The sequence below is a fragment of the Grampus griseus genome, assembly GCF_964374135.1.
Source record: "Grampus griseus genome assembly, chromosome: 3".
In the NCBI taxonomy this organism is placed as follows: domain Eukaryota; kingdom Metazoa; phylum Chordata; class Mammalia; order Artiodactyla; family Delphinidae; genus Grampus; species Grampus griseus.
The window spans coordinates 172,169,465-172,191,589 of record NC_139019.1 but is presented as its reverse complement, the minus strand read 5'-3'; the positions used below and the strand labels follow the sequence as shown (position 1 = coordinate 172,191,589).

Here is a 22,125-nt window from a genome sequence, read left to right as displayed (position 1 = left end):
CACAAACGCTGGCTGGACGCTGTCAACAGTTTATTCTATATACAAACACCATTTTGTACACTGCAATTAAATAGAGTGGAATGAGCCCTCTGCTCCATTCCTCACGGTGTAACTTGGGTTGGGCCACCGGCCGTGTCTTCACCCCGAGCAGGGCAGGACCCCGGCGCCCCCTGTGGCCGCGTCCGGGGCCCCAGCCTGGGCGTGTGGGCTGGCGGTGGAAAGGCACTGCACACGAGGGAGCACCAGCAGAGCCGGCCCCACTCGTTTCACCTTGCTCAGAGGCTTGCCCGTTTTGCCCTGGGACAGCTCACTCCGGACCTTTCACCAACCCATTGCAGAACCTTCCATGGAGCCCCCATCCCTTCTCCCACCCTGGCTCATCAGCCGGCCGAGTGGGCCCACCATAGACAGGGACAGGCTGCAGGCAGGCCCCATGCCCTGGGGGAGAGAAGCCCGCCTCCAAGCAAACCTGATGGACTCCAATACCGCCTAAGGCAGGCTGAGCAGTCCCAGAGCCATTGGGGACAGCCTCCCTGACCCCGGAGGGCTCCAGCCAGGTCACACCCAGCTGGCCTGGATGGCCAGGGACAGAGGCGGTGAGCTGCCCACGGCTCAGGAGCCGACCTCTGAGGGCGCATCCACTGGAGCCATGGACGCAAGGCTGGGCCCACTCACCCCAGCGGTCTGCGGGGCTGTGTCAGACCCTGGGGAGTCGCTTGTGGGGGCACTGTCCTGGGGGGCCCGAGGGAGCGCCCCACTGGGGCTGAGGGGGCTGGCCGGCCGCCGGTCCAGGAGAGAGGCGCTCAGGCCAGATAAGAAGGAGGCGTCTGTGATGATGGCAGCCGTCTCTGCCATCCAGCCCAGGTCACCACTGGCTGCTGCGGCTACCGAGGCCGCCGCGGCCACCAGGGAGCTGGGTGCCTCAGCCATGGGCCCAGGGCCTCTGCCACCACCCTGCAAGCCAGGGCCCAGGGCAGGGGGCTGGCTGGTAGAGTCGGGCGTGGCAGCCGGGGTGCCTCCGTTGTTGTTCAGGTCGTCTGGCAGGGCCGTGGGGCTGCCAGGGCCCAGCGGGGGCGTCTGCAGCAGCATCTCCTGGACGCGGATCTGCTGCAGAATGGCGGGCAGCTCGTAGTGGTGGAAGAAGTAGATCATGGAATGCTGGGGGGCAGGCACTGGGTCAGGCGAGGCCCAAGCCAGAACGCAGCCTCTGCAGAACCCCCGACAGGCTGGATGGACGCCGGGGTCACCAGTCCCAAGGGCAGCCCACCTCACCTGGATGAAAAGCCAGGAAGTGACGAGAGCCAGGCTGCTGTACTGCCCGTTGAAGCGGTAGTGGTAGGCGTAGAAGGCGAAGTGGTACAGGTAGAAGAACCTGCGAGGGGGACAGTGAGGCGCTGCCCACCCGGCTGCCCCCACCCTGGACCGCACAGACCCCGGTGCCCACCGAAGCCAGTGCCGCTTGCTGGTGTTGGTGTGGCAGCAGATGGCGTCATACTGGTCGGCCAGCCACACGATGAGAATGATGTAGAAGGCCGTGGTGGTGTCGTTGAAGAACTCAGACATGATGGCCTCCATTCCTGTGGGGAGATGGGAGAATGCTGGTTGAGGGGGACGGGCAGGTGATGGCCAGGGCAGGCGGCAGGGCGTGGGAGCACAGGGTCCTCACCCACGAGGGCCAGGATGACGGTCAGCAGGGGTGCTGCGGGGAACGCGATGGCCATGTTCATCTCCAGCATCTGCAGCAGGTCCACTGCGGGCAGAGGGTGGCGGGCGGGCAGACCGGGTGAGGCGCCCGGTGGGGGGGTGGTGGGCGGGGGAGTGGCCAGCGGGGAAACTCACCAATGAAGACGAAGATCTGGTGGTGGGAGTAGCGCAGCAGCATGGACACGCTCAAGGTCTGCAAGCAGTGCAGCGTGAGGCCTGGGGCCGCCGCCTCGCCCCCCGCCCTCTGGCCCCCCGCCCCGCCCGCGGCACTCACGAAGATGACCATGATGACGAAGGCGGCCAGGTAGGATGTGCGGGCCATCCACATGCTCACGAAGCGGTAGTGCTCCCCGGACACCACGTTCCGCAGGAAGCCTGTGCGGGAGGCAGTGAGCCTGCGCCCCAGACCACCCCGGCCCCGCCCCGGCCCCGCTCACCCGGCTGGGCCCCGCACCCTTGTTCTCCTCGTTTTCCGCCAGGCCTTTCACACTGGACATGAGGATGTCGTCGTAGCCCAGGAACTCAGCCAGCAGCAGGCGGCTGAAGCGGTCCCCGAAGCACTGGTCCCGCGTGGGGTCTGTGGGCAGGACCGTGACAGGGGTGTGCACCTGGCCAGGCCCCCGCCAGCCCCAGTCGTGGTGGAGGCCCGGGGAAGGCCAGATCTCCATTTGTGGGAGTGGAGGAGCCCCCGCCCACCCCCGACCCGAGCAGTGATGTGCGTGACAGCCCCAGAGGAACAGTCAAGGGATGAAGCCTGGGAAGCTTCCCTCAGCTGGAGAGCACGGGCGGGCCCCCCAGGCCCCGGAAGCGAGTGCTTCTGGGTCACCCCTCCCCCAGAACCTCACTCTGCAGGTGACACTCACCCAGGGTGACCACCATGACTGGGATGCTAAGCCGCTGCCGCGTGGCTTGCGACAACCGCAAGAAGCCGTACTCCAGCGAGTACTCCACGATGTACTCGTCCTGCGGCCACGCTGTGGGTGGGACAGGCCTGGTCAGCCCGCGGAGCCTCTCTCCCCTGGGAGGGGCGGGGTGACCGCAGCCCACCGGGGGCACTGGCCTTTAGCGCCAGTGAGCAGTACCTTTTGTGGGCGTCTCAGGGAAGGGGAACTCCTGGCTGTCGTTTAGGGCCACGGGGCCACCTGGTGGCTTGAACACCTTGGGCTCGATGTCCAGTTCAAACTGCAAAGAGGGAGGCAGGAGTCAGCAGGCCCATGGTGCCAAAAGGCCGGGCCTGGAGGCCTCTCCCTCATTGACTGACTGGAAGCAGATGCGCCCCTGTCCCATCAAAACCCTGACCCCCAACACTGAGCTCCCTGAGAGCCTGTCTCTGGGTGAGGGTGTGGGAGGGATGCGGCCCCCTGCTGAGGTCTGCACCAATACCCTACCCACACGGATCCCTGGCCCGCAAGTTCCTGGCCTCTGGCTGCCCAAGCACAGCCCTCCCTGCGGGCTGTGGGCCCGTGTCCACTGGCATTCCTCTGCTGACGGGGCGCTGCATCACCAGGATGCCCAGAGCCTTCTTCCCGGCTGTATCTGCCCTTGGCACCCCCGGAACTGGGCCAATCCCTTTCACCTGACAGCTGGGAAGCAGCCCGGGGTCCCAGTTGGCCGCGAGGCCACGGGAGCGGGAGCAGCAGCAGACAGGGAGGCCTGTGGCCCTGAAGATCAGGACCGCTTCCAGCCAGCTCACCTTGACGGAGCTGTTCCCAAACACCTCCACGGTCAGCTCCTCCTCGTCGTCCTCACCCCCCAGCTCCAGGCCTCCCGGCCCCACAGCCAGCCCAGGGAAGCTGCCGCCACCACTGCAGAACTGCAGGAGGACGGGCGCGCGGCTCGAGTTGTGCTGCACCTCCACGCGCAGGACGCCCTCTCTCGGCCACTCGTCCCGCACGTGCTCCAGGCAGTTGATGGGCGAGCGGGAGAAGACGATGTGGATGTAGGCCAGGACGAAGAGCACGAACAGGGCCTGGGGGCGGGGGGCGGTCAGCACGGGCCCAAGCAGAGCACGTGGTGCCATCACCCAGCTGCCCCAGGAGAAAACTCCCGACCTCACTGGCTAAAAATGGCCTCCCTCGCCGGCCGGGCGCCCTCTGCACCTCTCCCGGGCCAGCCTGAGCCGCTGAACACAGCCGACCCGCTTGGCCATGCCAACGGCCCCATGGCAGGGCTCGCTCTGTCCCCCGAGTGAGACGGGACAGCCCTAACTGTTCACTGGGGGGATCCTGACACAGGGCCACATCTTGGGACGTCTGTGGTGATTGTGACTGGGGGGCTCCCGGCATCGAGTAGGCAGGGCCGGGGAGGCTGCTCCACACCCCACAGCGCCCAGGATGGCCCCCTACAGAGAACGTCCCAGCCCCGATGTCCACAGTGCTGAGGAGAGGCCCTGCTTGACGTCACCCCAACCCCCTGCTCCAGGAGCCCCCGTCTGACCGCTGTGTTTCTCATGGGGTCCCGGTTGGCCAAGTGTCACCCTTCGGCCTGGACGCCGTGTCAAGGGCATCGCTCCCGGGGTGAGTTCCCTGTGTGGTACAAATGATCGTGGGGGACCAGAGTACGAAGACGCTCCTTGTCCTGTCAACAATGATGCTCAGGGGTGTGGTGAACTTCCGGTGGCCACGCGGCCACCGGCAGGGCCGCCAGCACCTCGTCCTCTCCATGCCCTGCCAGGAGCACCACAGGGTGGTGCCAGCGCTGGCCGTGGAACTCCCGGCTTCCTCTCTGGAGCCTGCCCTGCAGACTGGGCACGGGCTGGGTCAGCAGAGCACCCGCTCCTGTCCTGACGGGGCGGTAATCAGAGCACTGCTGATTTAAGCAGAGACAGACTACACATCCCAAGCCCCTGGGGTTCAGGTCACGGCAGACAGATGCTGAGCTGAGAACAGAGCTGGGACCCTGCCTGGGGAGGAGGGGCTGGGGAGGCAGTGGGGAAGTCCAGCTGAGGCCCCCACGTCTGCAGAGCCTCCCACAGGCCAGCCTGCACCAGGGCCCTGAGACGTGGCCACAGGCCAAGCGTCACTCGGGACCCCCAGCACCTCTCCCCAACGTTGTGTCTGGGGACCTGGGAGCTGGCGACGGGAATCCTGACAGTGTGGGACCCACAGCACAGCAGGGTGAGGTCAGAGAGCTGACCCACAGCGCCAGTCGTGCTCTCTGGGCCCAGATGTCCAGCAGAGCCGTGTCTGGGACACTGTCTGCTCTGGGCCATAAGGACGACGCTGTACAACGTGATGAGATACCACAAAAAGTGCTGACACGCAGGATGGCCCGATGCCAGGGGCTGCCCGAGCACTTCCCCCGGAGACACACGTGCCTGCCATCACCCCCAGTTTGCAGATGAGGAAACCAAGGCACAGAGACCACGCGGCCAGGAGGGGTGGAGCCAGGAGTTCAACCTGGAACACACGCCAGGCAGGGCCAGCTGGGCCCCGAGAGCAGGGGCACTTGAACGGACGGGGGGCTGGTGGCACCATGACCTCGCTGAGCGGCCCCCATGACCCCACTGTCACCCTGGCGCCCCCTCCAGCACCCCTCACTGGTGTCTGCCCCATCACTGTCCTTATCCGGGTCCTGAAACCCCAGGTGGGGTCCATCACCCTTGACTGAGTGTGTGGGTCCCCAGAGGTAGGCCAAGACTCTCTCACCCCTTGACAAGGCTTGCCCCAGATCTGGACTTGTTTCCCCACCATGGAACAAGCTGTCTGCCCAGGCTTCCCTCCCCCTACAACCTATCATCAGACACACAGGGCAGCCCTACCCACGTGGGGAAAGCAGGGTGTACTCAGCAGCCCCGCCCACCTCGCTCTCAGGATTTCAGGAGTCTTGTCCAGGGCCTTTCCTGCCCTCTGCCTGCCAACTGGCCTGGCCACCTCACAGGCCCTGGGTGCTCCAGCCCCCCAACCTCTGGCACCCTGTGACCCCCATGCTCCAACTCACCAGCCACACGGCTGCGCCGTCCCGCCAGCTCCAGGGCCTCTGCATGCGCCTCTTCTGCTACCCACCTCCTTCCTCGCAGCCTGAGGCTGCCTGATGTGACACAGACCCTGCCCTGCCGGCTGCCGTCTCTCCCCCTTCCTCCTGGTCACCCTACTCATCGCTGGGCCCAGAGACTGGCACGAGGCGGCAAAGAGGATGGCAAGGGCGGCTCCCGCCAGCAGTGAGCAGAGAGGAACAGGTGCCACAGGAAGAGGCTGGGGAGCGGGGCTGGGAGGGGAACTTGATCTCTGTAGCAAGAGCCCAGAAGCTGGGCGGCTGAGAGGCAAAGGAGCAGAGCTTTCTGGAGCTTGAGGCGGCCTCAGAGATCAGCCAGCCGAGCCCTCCCTTTGCACACGAGGGGAACCAAAGGCGCCAGGGGTCAGGCAGGCTCTCGGGGAATGAAGGGCCTCCTGGTCGCAGCCCCAAGGAGAGAGGAGGTGCAGGGGGCTGAGGGCAGCCCGCTCACCCGGCCCCACACACCAGGGACGCGGCCTGGATGTGCAGCCCATCTGCTTGGCCAGCCCAACCCCTGGCCTGCTCCTCGGGCAGGAATTGGCGAGACAAAGCCACTGAGGCCGGGCTCTCAGGGAAAGCTCAGCTCCACGGGGGGCCCCACCTCACACAGGGCACCCCCTCGAGTGACACGGGCTCCTTCTGAGCGTGTCGGGAGGAACAGTGCTTTGTTCCCCAAGCCAATCACGGCCTCACATGGCCTTCTGCCTACGCCCCAAGCCGCCCATGGGTTCCAGGATTGGGGTAAAGGAAGGCCGACTCAGGAATCCTCCGGAGCCCCACCCCCACGCCCCCGCAGGGGACGCCTGCCGCTCCGGGACCAGGGGTTTCAGGCTGGGACCCGCACCAGGTCTGCGGGACGGCTCGCACCGCTGCCACCCAACGCCAAAGAGCTGCCGGCTCCCGACCAAGCTGGCCCAGCCGGCACCCCACGCGCCTTGCCCGCCAGCTCCAGCCCCCTTCCTGCAGACGAGGAATCCGAGCTTCCTCGGACATCAGCACCCCTGGCCCCGGCCCCCGCCCCGGGGGCCACTCCAGGACGGGACACGAAACAAAACAGCCATTTCTCCACTTCCTCAGACCCTCCAGGCAGCCGGGCTCGGCACCCAGCGAGCTCCCTCTCTGAGTTAAGACCCCTCCTTGGAGGGATCTGTGCCGGCCCTCCCGGCACCGCTGAACAGCCGAGAGCTCTGCCACCCGAGCGAGGACAAGGGGCGGGTCCACGGGAGGCCCCTCACAGAGCCACCTGCAGCACCACTGGCTGGACTTTGCCACTAAGCCCCACGGCGTGACCTCAGCGAGGTCACCTTCCCCCCCGGGGTTCAGAGCGGGGAGAATCCGAGTGGAGGCAAGCAGAAGGGCCCGAGGAGAAGAGCCCCAAGAAAAAAGGGGAGAGGGAAGAGGTGCAGGTGGGCGGTCCGGGGGTGTGTTCTGGGAGGGGGCAGTGGCGGTGAGGCCCGGAATCCCTCGAGTCTGGGGTTCGGGGCCAGGCCAGGCTCGGAGAGTGGGGAGGCGGTCATCCCGGACTGAGGATCCCAGGCGGCAGGGCCGGGGGTCACGGGGCTGGGCTCCGGCCTCCGGAGGTGGGGGACGCTGGGAAGGGCGAGGCGAGGGGTGGGGTGCGGCCTGGAGGGGGCTGGGAGTGAGTTTCTGGAGTCGGGATCAGGGGCCACTAACCGGGGGAGACCCGGGCCTTCCCGGGTGGGAGTTTCTGGGTAGGGGGCCGGGGGCGGCAGGCCTAAGGAAAGGGTCCCAACGGGTAGGGCCGGGCCTACGCCACCGGGTGGGAGGGGCGCGCTGCCCCGGGCGGGGTCAGAAGTCGCAGACCTGGGGGAAAGGGTCCGGCCGCCAGGGTCAAGATTCGGGGCCCCGGTCACCTTGAGCAACACGAAGAACTCGAAGAGACGACGGAAGGCGGGCGGGAAGAGGCGCGAGTAGGTGACAGCCATCTTGAAGAAAAGCGCATGGAAGAGCCGGTCGCGCACGTTGATGAGAGGATTGGGGTTGAGGTTGGGGGTGCGAGGCCCACGCGGGGGGGCTGGGCCGCCGCCGCCGCCGTTGGGCCCGGGCCCCGGGGCCCCGGGCGCCGCGAGCTCCGACATGCCCACCGTCGCGCCTTAACGGCCCGCGGGTCCCCGAGGACGCCTCCCCGCCGCCATCGGCCGTCCTCGCCACCGCCTCGCTCCTCACGGCCGCCCGAGCGCCGCCGCCATCTTCCGCCTCCGCGCCCCAGCTGACGCCAGCGAGTAGCCGCGCCGGCAAGAGCGGCCTCCCTGCGCCCGCGGGGAACGCTGGGATGCGGTCGGGCGGCCCGCGGCGGCCCCGCCCTGTGGTCTGGCTCCCGGGTAGGGAGCGGCGAGGGGCGGGGCTGCGTCTGGTCCGGGTGTTTTGCCTATCGCCCCCACAAGCCTCCGCGGCTGCAAGAAGGCGGGCGGTAAAATTAGTAAATCTCTGAGGAATTTAGAGGTGTTAAAGTAAACTGAAAGGAAATACGACTGCTGGAGATGTTTTTTACTTGGCGCTCTGGAAAACTATGCCGAAGATAAGATTACGTTAGGATGTTCTAGCTGAAAAGTGATTTAATTTCCGGCCTTTAAATAGTCTCGCGAAAAAATTTGGTTCGAGTTTTTTGGGAACCTCCCTTCCCCACCCAAGCAGAGCGCGTACTGGCTGTTCTTAAAGGTTGCAGTTTTATCCCCGTCTTCCGCCGAACGGTAAAAAGCAATATAACTTCCTTCTTTCTCCGCTCTTGGAGTCGGTTGGGGCGTTTACCTGAGCGCCTGGCCGCAAGCGAAACAGGTTAAACAAGGTCGTTTTCTTTGTTCTTCCACCTCCCAGCTGCGATTCCCCGACCTTTCCGGCACGTGGAAAACAATTTTTCCACGGAGCGGGGGTAGGATTGTTCAGGCGGTAATGCGAGCGAAGGGGGGTGGCAGATGAAGCTTCGCTCGCTGGCCAGCTGCTCACCTCTTGCTGTGCGGCCCGGTTCCTAACAGGCCGCGGACTGCTACCGGTCCGCGGCCCAGGGGTTGGGGACCCCTGCCCTAGTGACTTTAGCTCTTCCTTCTGAGAACCGGGCCGCTCAGGTGGGTCACCTCCCCATCTCTCTCCTGCTCCCTGGCCGCCAGGCCCCTGTCCCGGCCATTCGGGGATGACGGAGTGGACAGGTCTCCTCCAGCTAAAGTGGGGTCACGAAAGGTCCGTACCTGGCCCTGCCTTCCTCTTGGCTGCCACGGGGTGCCCGCCTACGGTGTCCCAGGCCTGGGGTCCCTCGTCTGGACCACATACACGCTCACTCATCTTTGAAACGTCTCGGCGCCTCCCAGCAGCCATGGTAGTAATAGGACCTAACATTCATTGAGTACCTACGGTATGCCAGGTGCTTCCACCTCCTGCTCCAAAGCAAGGCGGGGTGGGCTGCGGCAGGAAGTGTGGAAGGGCAGGAGGAGCCGGAGGCGAGGGGCCTGGGAGAGGATGCCTGACCCTGGGGAAGGACACGTTCGTGTCCCAGGGCCTGCACTGGGTGTTAGGGACACAGCGGCGGCCAATGCAGTACCGGTTCCTGCCCTAGCAGAGCTCAGGGACCAACAGGAGACAGGCAGACCGCCAAGTGGATATCTGGTCTGGTTCCCGATGGTGACAATCCCACTGAAGGGCACAGTCAGGGCCTCTGAGAAAGCCCAGAGCATTGGGGTGGGGGTGTTGTTTCCTGGGGGGGGGGTCCTATTCTGAATTGCACTGGGTGGTCAGGGAGGGAGGAGACTTTTCAGCTATGACCTGGAGCCTGAGAGAACCTTCCAGACCTACCTGCCGGCTTTCATAATCCTGGGAGCCCCACTCCCTGGAGGTGGACGGGTCTACCACAACCAGGAGGCTAAAATCATTCTCTTCCTGTTTCACAGGGAGTGCTCTGCACAGGGCCTGGCATACGGTAGGCATTCAATCGATGCAAATTATTTTTTTTAACGAATTTATTCATTTTATTTATTTATTTTTGGCTACGTTGGGTCTTTGTTGCTGTGCGCAGGCTTTCTCTAGTTGTGGAGAGCGGGGGCTACTCTCCCTTGCGTGGGCTTCTCATTGCCGTGGCTTCTCTTGTTGTGGAGCATAGGCTCTAGGCGTGCAGGCTTCAGTAGTTGTAGCACGCAGGTTCACTAGTTGTGGCACACGGGCTTAGTTGCTCCGCAGCATGTGGGATCCTCCCAGACCAGAGCTCAAACCCATATCTCCTACATTGGCGGGCAGATTCTTAACCACTGCGCCACCAGGGAAACCCGTAAACTTTACTTTTATTGGTGTAATTTGTGTGGAAATGGGCCCGTGTGGCAAGCAGCTGCTGTGTTGGGCAGCGCCGTCTAGTGCTCACTCCCACATAGGGAAACATGCGGCCCTGGAGAGCAAGTGAAAGTCATGGTCACAGAAAAGGAGTATAGCGGGAGGTGGGGGCGGAGAGAGTTCCAAATCTAAGCCAAAGACACAAGGAAGGACCAGACCCCAGGCCCGCCCTTCTGGGCACAGTCGGGAATTTAGAAGATGGGCTGGATTTCGGAGGATGCTGTGGTCATCATGTGGTACCTGTTTGGGATGTGTGGGTGGCATTGGGACCTGGAGCCTGGGCTGGGGCTCACTGAGAAGGTGCTGGAAGGTGGACAGTGAACAGGCCAGGTGGAAAGAGTGTCAGGCGGAGGGCGCAGCCAGGACAAAGGCCCTGAGGCAGGCCTGGCGCTGATCATTAGCGGCAGAGCGAGGAGAAGCCCCCGTGTCTGGAGCAGAGTGAGCAAGGGAGAGCGTGGGGCCTGGAGGACACCTTTGTTGAGGGGGCAGTGGGCAGCCATGGAGGATTGGGAGCAAGGGAGGTTCCTGACCTAACAGGCTTGAGATTTTATTGTTACTTTTTTTAAAAATTTTGGCTGTGCCGGCTCTTAGTTGTGGCATGCAGGATCTTTAGTTGAGGCACGCGAACTCTTAGTTGCGGCATGCATGCGGGCTCCAGTTCCCCGACCAGGGATGGAACCCGGGCCCCCTGCATTGCACGAAATCTTACCCACTGGACCACCAGAGAAGTTCCTGTTGTTACTGTTATTTTGTTTTCGCTGCATCGTTGGGGCCATAGGACCCTCCGGGGTCTCACTCAGAGCCCTGACACTGCAGGGAAGGGGCCCAAGCCCCTCACCACACCTGCAGCCCCTGTGCCCAGCCACCCAGACCGCCAGGCCCCACCCCCATAGCCCAGCACCGGAGGCTGAGGCTCTGGGGTTTCCTGCAACTCCAGGTCCTCCAGCCCCTGGCCCACGTCCCTCTGGCATCGCGGAGGAGATCCTGCCCCAGAATACCTACATCCGCCCCCAGTGAGCCTGCATCATTCCACACCTCCCCTACCCCCACTGCAGTCTCCCCGGGATCAGTCCGGGACAAAGAGGTGAGTGCGGGGGCGGGAGGGGGGGGCAGGGAGAGGGTGGCTGGTCAAGGGCGGAGGACAGCTGCAGAGGCCCCAGACCTCCCTGCCACGTTCTGAGGCTAAGCCAAAATTCCTAAGATTTTGACATGTGTTGAGTCAACATGCCCTTACCTCAGCTGACTGGGGATTGGAACCCAGGCCCAGGTGGGGGCCGCTGAGGTCATAGGATCATACAGAACCACATAATTCTGTAAGTTTTAGGTCCTGGGGGAGTTTCTCAAATTATAATATGACAAGCTTTTGGAACCCCAGGGTTTCAAAATCTGGGATGTCTGATCTGAATTTCTTGAGTTCCAGGAGGCTGAGAATCTAGACCATGGGTCAATAAGCTTTTTTCTTTCTTTTTTTCTTTTTTAAGCTTTTTTCTGTAAAAGGCCAAAAAGTTAATATTTTCAGCTTTGCAGCCCAGGGACTACTCAGCCACAAGCAGTCTGTACACAAACAGCTGGGCGCCAATAAATCTCTGTCCAAACATGGAAATTTGGATATTATATGATTTCCATGTGTCATGGAATAGTATTCTTCTTTTGATTCTTTAAAAACCTCTTAAAAATGTAAACACCATTCCTAGCTCGCGGGCTATACCGGGAAAAAAAAAAAATAGCATCTGAATTTTACCCACAGTCCAGAACAGCGTTGGGCAGTAGAAAAATAAGACAAACCATACACAGAATTTTAAATGTTGGCTCATGTTAAAGAACTAAAAGATAATAGTTTTGGTCATATATTTCACTTCACTTGATATCTGGGAAATATGATCATTGCAACAGGTAATCGATATGAAAAATGATGTATGAGGTATTTCACACCTGTTTCTGTCCCGTGTCTGAAATCTGGCCTGTTTCCCGACACTGACGTTTCCTCGGAGACACTCATATGTAGCCCGACTGCGTAAAACTGACGCTGAAAAGGAAAACGCGTGCACACCCAAATGGTTTCACGTATACTCAGACATTTTCCAAAAACTGGATCCGGTGTTGGTTTGCACTTTTAAATTGGAATCAGTTAAAATCAAGGAAAGTGAAGGTTTCCCTTCCTTGGCCTTGCCAGCCACACCTCCAGGACTCAGGAGCCGCGCAGCCGGCGGGACAGGGCCCAGGAGGGCATTCTCGGTGCCATCTCGGTCCCATTGGTCACCACTGGTCTAAATGCCAAGATTTGCGTCACCCAGCACTTATGTGGTACCTACAATGTCCCAGGCATTTTTCTGGGCACCTGGTGAATGTCAATGCCTGGGAGGTAAGCCCATTTCTCAGGTGAGAGACTGAGGCCTGGCGGCATTGGGGGGCTTGTCCCGTTCACCAGAGGGAAGGCAGGCAGGTGGTTCTAAAGTTTGGAATCATCCAGGCTCAGTCTTCTGTGGTTTAGCTCCTGTCCAGCCCTGCAGAGGCCCCACAGCCGCCCGGCGCCCCAGACATGGCCGGCCCCTGCACTGGAGTATGCCTGCCTCGGTGAGTATCAGCGGGTGTCACGTGCAACTTCCCTGTCCAGAGGCCCCCAGCTCTGGATGGTGTCCCTAGAGAGTCACTGGTGGCCCCCCTGGACAAGCACCAGGGGTCAGGGCATGACAGGAGGACCATGGGCGTGTTGCCGGCAGCCACTGACCACCCCAGGCTGGAGTAGGTACTCAGGGGACTGGCTCGAGCCTCCTTCCCCACAGTACCCTGGGTCCTGCCCACCCCCGTGCCCCAGCAGGACCTGCAAGGGGTCCACTCAAACCGCCCTCTGCCCCCACAACTCCCCACCTAGACACTGATGAACCACCCATTTCCACACGCCACCTCACTGTCTCATTGTTGACCACTGGTTCCCATTTCACACATGAAGAAACACACCCAGCAGGGAAGAGACTCACCCAAGACCACCTGGCTAGGACTTGAACCCTGAAGAAAGCCTTCAGATAGATGGAATGGGAGACGTACAGTCAGGGAAAGTCAGTAGATATCCGGGGAGTGGGGTGCCAGGGAGGAGTGCTCCCAGGGAAGGACAGGGTGAGTCATCTCTAAGACCTCACAGAGCCCAACCAGCCACTTGTCAAATGTGTCAAACTCCTACTTATGCTTCAAAACCCCACATCCCACATCCCCTCTTACATGCCTCTTTCCTTCACCCCTCCAGTGGAGCACCCACTCCCTCCCCTATTTCCTCCACCGCAGGTCCCGCCTTCTGTCCTGTACCTGCTTGCATGGAGCAGGGGTGCCTATGCCTGTGTTTGTCTTCCCAGGGATGGACAGGGCCAGAGCCAAGGTCTCCTGGGAGCCAGTATCGCCTAACAAGGGGCTGGCCCAGAGGCCCCAACAGGGAGCTTTCAATGAATGAATGAATAGGTGTGTGAATGAATGAGTTACTGAAGAAATGAATTTATTTATTCTGTTATTAATTTATCTGTACAAGCAGGCAGCTCCTGTTGAGTGCCAAGTGTGTGCCTGGCCTGGTTCCCTTGGCAGCCTCAGCCCTACCCCCAAGGCATCTCCTGACTTCAACTCTCTGTTGTTTCACCCCCTTCCCTATTCCCCACCATCCCTCAGCCCAGAATTGAAGGCCCCTTCACATCCCCTACTTCCCCGACCTATCAGATTGATCTCTACACGCTTTCAACCACTGACGGTCCCTCCAGGTCTTTGCATGTTCTGCCAGGAACACTAATCCCTTTTGGACTGGCGAACTCCGACTCATCCACCAAAGCCCCAGCACCAATGGCCCCTCCTCCGAAGAGCCTGCCCTAGTTCCCTTGCTAACCACCCAGCTAGGAGAGTTCCCAGAAGGGGACCTAGACTGGGAGGCGCCTCTAAGTGGCAGAGAGGGGGTTCCTCATTAGTGTCCCAAGGGAATTAGGGTCCCACCCAACCATTCCCCCCTGCCATCATCGTGCAAAAGAGTAAACTGAGACCCAGAAAGGGTGAGAGAGCCGCCTTGGGGCTCCCAGCAGGGAGAGGGCAGGGGTGCCGGGTCTTGGCGGTGCGGGGCCCCGGTCCCTCCCTGCCTCAGTCTCCCGTGGGTTCAGAGAGGGCGGGGCCCTCCGGGCTTCTGGTGACGGGGTGCTGCGCCGGGGCGGGGGTCGGGCGGTTGAGGGGCTCAGGAAGCCCGCAGCCGCAGGAATCCGGCGCCGAGCGGCCTTATAAGGACATGTGCGCCGGGCGCCAATCAGCGGCGGGGGCGGGGCGCCGGGTCCGCGTCCCCCGCCGGCTCGCCTGCCAGCCCGGCCGTCCGTCCGTCCCGTCCCGTCCCTTCCCGTCCCTTCCCGCGGCGCCGCGCCCGCCAGCCATGAGCTCCACGCAGTTCAACAAGGGGCCCTCGTACGGGCTCTCGGCCGAGGTCAAGAACCGGGTGAGTGAGGGGCGCACCCCCGCCCCGCCAGCCCTGCCCGTCGCACCCTCCGCTGCTGCAGGGCGGGCGACCCGCCGGATCCCCAGCGTCGGGGGCGGCCCTCCTTCCTAACCTCTGGGGGGTGCTCCCGAAGCTCCCCCAACTCGGCGGAAGCAGTGAGGTCTGTGCTCTGGCAGCCCCCAACATCTGGGAGCGGTTGGGTCTAACCCCTTCCCCAGCCCTGCGCCTCCAGCCCTCCCCCGCCTGAAGCCCCCCGTCCACCGCTCTCAACCCCCCAGCCCTGGGCCCCTCCAGAGCTTCAAGTCCTGAGAAGGCCCGAGGGAACCCCAGCGGCCCCCTTCTCATCCCCCTCCCCCACTTCTGCTTTTGGGGCCACTTAAGCTTAGGGGAGGGGAGGGGAAGGGGGCGGGCCGAGTGTTTGTGAGAAGCCCGTTGCCCCCCCCAGGAATTCCCCGACCTCTTACACCTGGGAGGCGGGGCACCCAGGGGGAAGGTGGAGTTGAGGGGGCCTGCCTTCCACCTCGCACCCCCTGCTGTTCCTTTCCACATTCTCTTTGTCCCCGTCTGACAAACTTTAAAGGGATAGCTAAGGCGTCCGCAGGACCCGTGGGATCCCCTGAATGTGACCCTAAGATGTGGGTTTTGTAACTTGCAAATGCGGGCTGGGACCTGGGGACACACTTTTAAAGAAAGCACTTGTGGTTCTGGCTCAGAGAGAGGGGCAGGCACGTCTGCAAGGCCACACAGCAGGGTCAGCGCACCTAGGGAGAGAGGAGCAGAGGATGATCCCAGCCCTGAGGGAGGTCCTAAGCCTGACCCGCAAGGGTCATCCAGCCGGAAGGGTGAAGGGGAGTGTGTCATCCCTGTCCACCCGACACGCACACACCGACACCTGGGAGTGTGGTCCCACAGCAGCAGCCGCCCCGCCGGGAGCCTGCCTGGGCACGCCGGGGACACAGCCCTGCCAGCTCCCAGGCCCCTGCCCGGTCGGCACTCCAGGGCCTGCAGACACGAGGGAGAATTTCCGCATCACCTCTGTGAGCCCCAAGGAGCCTCCTTCCAGCCCGTTTGGGAAGTCGAGGGACTGAGCATGGTCCCTGGGCAAGCTCCCCATGATTCCCCCTTAAACACACAATTCCCCACTCCAGCAATAATGCCATGGTGAGGAGGGGGGTGTTTACGGGCCCCACCCAGCGCCAGGATGGTCCAAGACCCCTGGTTTGCACACGGGGTTCAGAGACATTGCTCAAACTGCCCAGAAGCACACAGCTGGCCAGAGGCAGAGTCAGTCAGGACTCGAACCCAGACCTGCCGCAGCCACTGCCCCATGGCCACCGGTTCTCCTGGCAGTTCAGGCATCTCCCCTGAGGCAGCAGGAAGTGGGTGAGTACAGCACCCCAGCGGGGTGGGGGCTGCTTCCTGCAATGGAGTCCGTGGAGCCAGATTGACAGCTGCCTTGTCGGGGATGAGGTCAGAAGGCTCCCTGTGACCAGCCCTCAGTTTGCAGGTCTGGAGAATGGGTGGGCCACCCCCGAATTGGAAACCAGGTTCCTGTGGCTTCTCAGCCACGCCCCATCCACTTTACCAGCTGCTTGAGAGGAGGAGGGAGACCCGGGGCCCTCCCTGCCCAGCCCCCCAGGCCTCAGTCCCCCACCCCCCCATGGCCCGGAGGCAGGCTGAGGTCCAGTGTATCCCTCTGAGGTCCCTGGCCGGCTGGGGGGCCTAGACCACTGGGAACAGCTGGTCCCGATTTAGCAGGGAGGCAGCGGCTGCATTCCTGGCAGTTTGCGGTGGGGAGGAACGTGCTGAAGGCTGGCTGGGCAGCCACTGCGGGCGGGGCTGGGCCCTGCGCGCCGTCGGGGACGGGGCCCAGCTGGGCAGGCGGGCCAGGCGTCCAGACCAGCCTGCCTGCTTCAAGCTCGGCTCTCATAATGGCACCCTCTGCTTCCTCCAGCCCTGCTGCTCCCCGGCCTGCGGGAGCCAGAGACCCGCGGGAGCCAGAGACCGGGCAGATGGGGTTAGCAGGCCAACCTCCCGCCTTTGTGTCCCCTGTGCTCTGGGCGGCTCAGCCCTGATCCTGCATCTGGGGCTTTATATGCAGGAAGCAGGAAGAAAACAATTCAAACATAAATGGGGAAACGGAGGCACAGGGTGAAAACTTTCCATGGTCACGGGGAGCTGGGGGCAGAGCTGGGAGGAGGACTTGGGGCTGAAAAGGCAGCTCTGGGTCCCTGTGCCCTCCAGGTGTGTAGAGGAGAGGAAAAGAGACGGGCAGGGATGGCGTGAGTAAAGGTGGGCAGGGGTCTGGGGTCGAAGCCCACCCAGCTGGGCAGCCAGGTCCTCAGCTTCTTCCCACCCCTCCAGGGAGCCGCCCTGGGGCTGCCCGCACACCACACCGTCCTGGGTCTCCCTGGGTGCTGTGAGATGCTGTCGTGGGGAGCAGGGAGTGTTGTGTCTGTGGACAGCAGTGAGCGCTGATGCAGGACCATAAGCATCTTTATCCAGAGACAGCCTGAGCTGGATGGCGCGGCTCGTAGTGAGGATGGAACGTAAGCTAGGAGATAGATCATATGGCAGAAGGTGGAGAAAAGCTAGAAAGAAAATAAAGGAGGGCTGGGGGTGGAGGGGATGAGGAGGGCTGTCATAGCCAGGTAGTCAGGGAGGTCCTCTCCAAGCTACAGCTGGAGTGAAGGGAGGGACCCAGCTGTGCAGACATCTGAGTCCAAAGTGACAGCATGTGCAAAGGCCCTGAGGCAATAACTGGCCCTGTGGCCAGTTCAAGGGGCAGAGAAAGGTTTGGTGGTTCCTTAGTAAGTTAAGCTTAGGATTATCTTGTGACCCATCAATTCTACTCCCTGGTATATACCCCAAAGAATTGAAAACAAGTGTTCAAATAAAACTGGTAAACGGATGTCTATAGCAGCTTGATTCACAAGAGCCAAAAGGTGGAAACAGCCCAAATACCCATCAGCAGGTTAATGGTTAAACACGTGTCCCTCCACACACGGTAACAGCACTCAGCCATGAAAATGGGTGAAGCCTGACACTCGCTACAGCGTGGATGGACCCTGAGACCATGACGCTCGGTGAGAGAAGCCAGACACAGAAGGACACACAGGGTGTGATTCCATTGATGGGAAACGTCCAGAACAGGCAGATCCACAGACACAGAGAGTGGATTCCTGGTTGTCAGGGACTGAGGGCAGGGAGGAGTGGGAGGTGGCAGCTTATAGGGACGGGCTTCCTTTTGAGATGACGGAATATTCTGGAACCAGACAAAGGGGATGGTTGCACAACCTGGTGAATGTACTAAATGCCACTGATTTATGAGCTTTAAAATGAGCTTTAAAATGGTACCTCTTGTGTGTTTCTCAACACAATTTAAAAACAACAGGGAAAGGCCAGTGTCTCTAGTGCTGGGAGACCAGGGAGGTGGCGGACGTGGGGGCAGATCCTTCCGGGGCCGTGTTGGCTGCCCTGTGGGGTTTGACACCAGTGAAAGTAGATTAGCCCCGACGATTGTCAGTGAGAGATGTGGGGTGGTTTATCTGTGCTGATGGGAAAGGGTCTGCTTAGGTGGCGTGGGGACCTCTAGGCCCCTCGGTCTTTTCTTCCCCTGGAGCCCTGGGCCCTGCCGTATTAGGAGCTTCACTGGGCTCCTGCTGGGTATGTGCTCACGCCAACACTGTGCCCTCTGCCCCTCCAGCTCCTATCCAAATATGACCCTCAGAAGGAGGCAGAGCTCCGAAGCTGGATCGAGGGACTCACTGGCCTCTCCATCGGCCCCGACTTCCAGAAGGGTCTGAAGGATGGGATCATCTTATGCACGTGAGTGCGTGTATCCGCATATGCTCATCACCCTGACTGTTCTGCACAATGAGGTCACGCTCCACATGCTGTGTGACGCCTGCTTGCTTTTCCTGATGGGTCTCTGGTCTTTCTTGCTCTTCTTCCTTTTTCTTGTGTTACTGCTTTGTCTAGGATCTCTAATGTGGAGCATCCTCTCGGGAGAGCCTATAACATTTCTGGAAGACCTTCTTTGCTGCACCCTATTCAGCCGTGGTTCAAACGTTCCATGGTTTGCACCTTAAAAATGTTAACGGAAATTCCCAGATTCACTCCCCAAACCTGGTGGTTCTGGACTATACTCCCAGTGCTGGTTATTGTCACTCTTTGGCATCTTTGCATCTTTGGTGGGTGAAGACTGGATTGCAAGAGGGGAAACTGAGGCCCAGGGAGAGGCAGTGAGGTTGGCCAGGAAGGCATGAATTAGTCTCTTGGGTCTCTGAAGTCCTGCTACACTAATGGAGGTTCCCTTTTCCCCACCATCCCATATGCCCCCCCCAGACTCATGAATAAGCTGCAGCCAGGCTCAGTCCCTAAGATCAACCGCTCCATGCAGAACTGGCACCAGGTGAGGGACAGGGGGGTGGAATGAGGATGGGGCTGGGGGACCCCATCTGACCGGGGGGGGGTAAGACCGAGGCCCCTCACTATCCTTTTCCTGCTTCCTCCCAGCTAGAAAACCTCTCCAACTTCATCAAGGCCATGGTCAGCTACGGCATGAACCCTGTGGACCTGTTCGAGGCCAACGACCTGTTTGAGAGTGGGAATCTAACACAGGTGCAGGTGTCTCTTCTTGCCCTGGCCGGGAAGGTGAGGCCCAGAGAGGCACAGCAATCTGCTCAAAGTAACACAGCGAGCCAGGCGGGGATTTTCAGAGGCTGTTCATTCATTCCTTCACAAAGATTTCTGAGCACCCACGAGGCGCCGGGCACTTTGGATCCAAGGGTGACCAAGGCAGACACAGTCAACCCCTTTATGGGCAGACAACAAACAAATCTCCATTTTTTTTATTTACAAAAAATTTTATGTTAGAGCATTTTTAGGTTCACAACAAAACAGAGTGGAAGGTACAGAGACTTCCCGTCTACCCCCTGCCCCCACTCATGCACAGCCCCCCCTACTTTACATAATCAGTGAACCTCCGTGGACATCTCCTTAACACCCAGAGTTCCCATTAGGGTTTGCTCTTCAAATCATTGTTTTACAAATTATAAATCGTGAGAAGTGCCTTGAAGGAGAAGAAAGCGTTAGGCCCATGTCTAGGGTCTAAAACAGAGACCAAGATGGACTGGAACAATGTTTCAGGAGGAGGAGGTTTTCATGTCAGGGAATTGTGTTCTGAACGGTGCTTTCAGAAACCCCCTGTGATTGCCACGTGGGTAGTGAGGTGGGGAGACCAGGGAGGAGTGGGGGACAGGCGTCCAGGGGAGAGACGATGGCCGTGGCCTGGCCGAGTGGCTGGGGCTGGGTAGAAGGAGGTGATGGAAGGTGAGAGAGATAGGAGGTGATGACGCCCCCTAAAATTCTTGGCCTGTGCAGCTGTAAGGCTGGGGCTGCCACTGCCTAGGGAGGGAAGGCGGGGGGCCACAGGGCTGCTGAGCCCGAGGTGTTGGGCTGCTGGTGTGGGGGGCAGGTTGCAGCCAGATACCTGGGCCTCCCCTGGGCTCACACACCCCGGGCCTGGCTGGGGGGACCCGGCTGCCCCTCCCTGATACTCCCACCCCCTCTTTCTCCCCAGGCCAAGACAAAGGGGATGCAGAGTGGCGTGGACATCGGCGTCAAATACTCGGAAAAGCAGGAGCGGAACTTTGATGATGCCACCATGAAGGCGGGCCAGTGTGTCATCGGGCTCCAGGTGGGTGCGCGGCTACTCCAGCCCCAGGGTGCGTGCGTGGTGGGCTTGTGATGCGACCCAGGCCCTGTCCAGCCTGGTAGCCCCTCAAGTTCGGGGCAGGGTCTGGAGGCCTGGTGGGGGCAGCCTGACCTCTCCCACCTGCGTCCCTGCAGATGGGCACCAACAAATGTGCCAGCCAGTCAGGCATGACGGCGTATGGCACCAGAAGGCATCTGTACGACCCCAAGAACCATATCCTGCCCCCCATGGACCACTCGACCATCAGCCTCCAGATGGGCACAAACAAGTGTGCCAGCCAGGTGGGCCTCCCCAGTCCCCCCGGGCCCCCACCCACCTTACCAAACCCTGAGGGCTCATCCCTGTTGCTGAGAGCATCTCCCGCTGAAACCCACTCTGGGTTTCCCTCCTACCCCTCTGGCCGTGCCTGCTCTGACTCTGCCTCAGCCTGCTGTGTGTCCCAGGGGAAGTTACCAGCTCTGTGCCTCAGTTTCCCTCAAAGTTTTGCCCAGAGGCCCATCCAACTCTGATATTTTTAGACCCTGCAGTTGTCACTTTTCCTGCTATGTTGGTGTATCAGTGTGATGCTTTTGGAGCATTCAGGTCCTGGCAGGCCTGAGCCCCAGCCTGGGGAGCTTCCTGGCTGGCAGGGAGAGAGAGCTGGACCCAAACACCAGATCAACTCAGCACAGAGTCAGAAAAGAGAGGGTTCTGAGCAGGGCTTGGAAGGATCTGTAGGAGTTTGCACTGTGAGTGCAAAGACAGGGAGGTGGGAAAAGGTGTGAGAATTTAGGGGAAGTTCTCTGGGGCCTCTGTTTCCCCTTTTCTTCCCTCCCTGACGCCGCTTCTCTCTCTCCAGGTGGGCATGACGGCCCCAGGGACCCGGCGGCACATCTACGACACCAAGCTGGGGACAGACAAATGTGACAACTCTTCCATGTCCCTGCAGATGGGTTACACGCAGGGCGCCAATCAGAGCGGCCAGGTATTTGGCCTGGGCCGGCAGATATACGACCCCAAGTACTGCCCGCAAGGCCCAGCGGCCGATGGGGCTCCAGCGGCTGCCGGAGATGTCCCAGACCCGGGGGAGGCCCCAGGGTACCCCCCCTACTACCAGGAGGAGGCAGGCTACTGAGGCGCCCATGCGGGCTGTCTCCCATCATTGCCCCATCCGGGTTTTCGGGTTTTTCTGTGTATTTGTCTTGTTTTTCTTACATGTCTGAGTGCTGCCAGCTGAAGGTCTGGGGAGAAGGGGTGAAGGCCATATCCAGATGCATGTGGGGTGGGGGTCCCCGCCAGGGCACCTCCAGGCATGTTTCCTAACAGGCTTTGGGCCAAGTTGCAGGGGAGAAAGACGAAACCCGGGCAGGGAGGGGGACCGACCCCAAGTGGTTTCCGGTTGCTTCTTCCCTTCTTCTCTTTTCTCTGCCAATCAGTTTGTGGTTTCTGTACCCACAGAAGTTTCAGGCCGTTTTAGTGAAATGAAAATACTTTTTTTTTTCAGGGGAATGGTAGGGGGATGGTGGAGGGGGCTACTGGGAGAAGGTCAGGCCACAGTCCCAAAATATTGTAGGCCTCGTGAGGTACTGGATTTCCCTAGAACCCTCAGACCACCGGCCCTGTCCCTTGCCAGGGGCCCAGTTGGGATACTGAGGCCCAGGCAGGATAGTGCAGTTCTGAGTGGTTGAGGCAAAGCCAGAAACCCCCATACTTGTCCCCACACCCCACCAAATACTGCACAGGGACCCCCACCCAGAGGCCCTCCCGGGGACCAGCCCCTGCCCAGGAGCCCTGGGACCAAGAAATAATGTGAAATACCGACTGTGGACCAAAGGAAATAAAACCTCTTTTTCGGAAATGAAGGTGCTGGAGTTGGTGCCCAAGACAGGCTGGGGGGCGGTGCCTGGCTTGGATACCTTCTGGGGTCCTGGGATCTGGGGGTGGGGGG

The 22,125-nt window shown here is 60.9% G+C and overlaps 2 protein-coding genes across 2 annotated transcripts; one reads left to right on the top strand and one right to left on the bottom strand.

Annotated features, from left to right (window-relative positions):
• Positions 1-15: 15 nt before the first annotated feature.
• Positions 16-7,873, bottom strand: TMEM259 (transmembrane protein 259). The gene is made up of 11 exons (XM_082650541.1): positions 7,572-7,873; positions 3,398-3,673; positions 2,787-2,886; positions 2,568-2,678; positions 2,159-2,281; positions 1,979-2,079; positions 1,840-1,897; positions 1,667-1,750; positions 1,445-1,577; positions 1,273-1,372; positions 16-1,158 (listed from the first exon to the last, which is right to left on the bottom strand). Exons 1-11 carry the CDS (start codon positions 7,794-7,796, stop codon positions 613-615), a joined length of 1,857 nt encoding a protein of 618 aa, XP_082506667.1. The 5' UTR covers positions 7,797-7,873; the 3' UTR covers positions 16-612.
• Positions 7,874-14,329: 6,456 nt separating this feature from the next.
• On the top strand, positions 14,330-22,035 carry CNN2 (calponin 2). Its single transcript, XM_082652142.1, has 7 exons — positions 14,330-14,479; positions 18,186-18,307; positions 18,827-18,893; positions 18,998-19,135; positions 20,064-20,180; positions 20,333-20,479; positions 21,037-22,035. The coding sequence occupies exons 1-7, from the start codon at positions 14,417-14,419 to the stop codon at positions 21,310-21,312; spliced, it is 930 nt and encodes a 309-aa protein (XP_082508268.1). The 5' UTR covers positions 14,330-14,416; the 3' UTR covers positions 21,313-22,035.
• Positions 22,036-22,125: the final 90 nt, after the last annotated feature.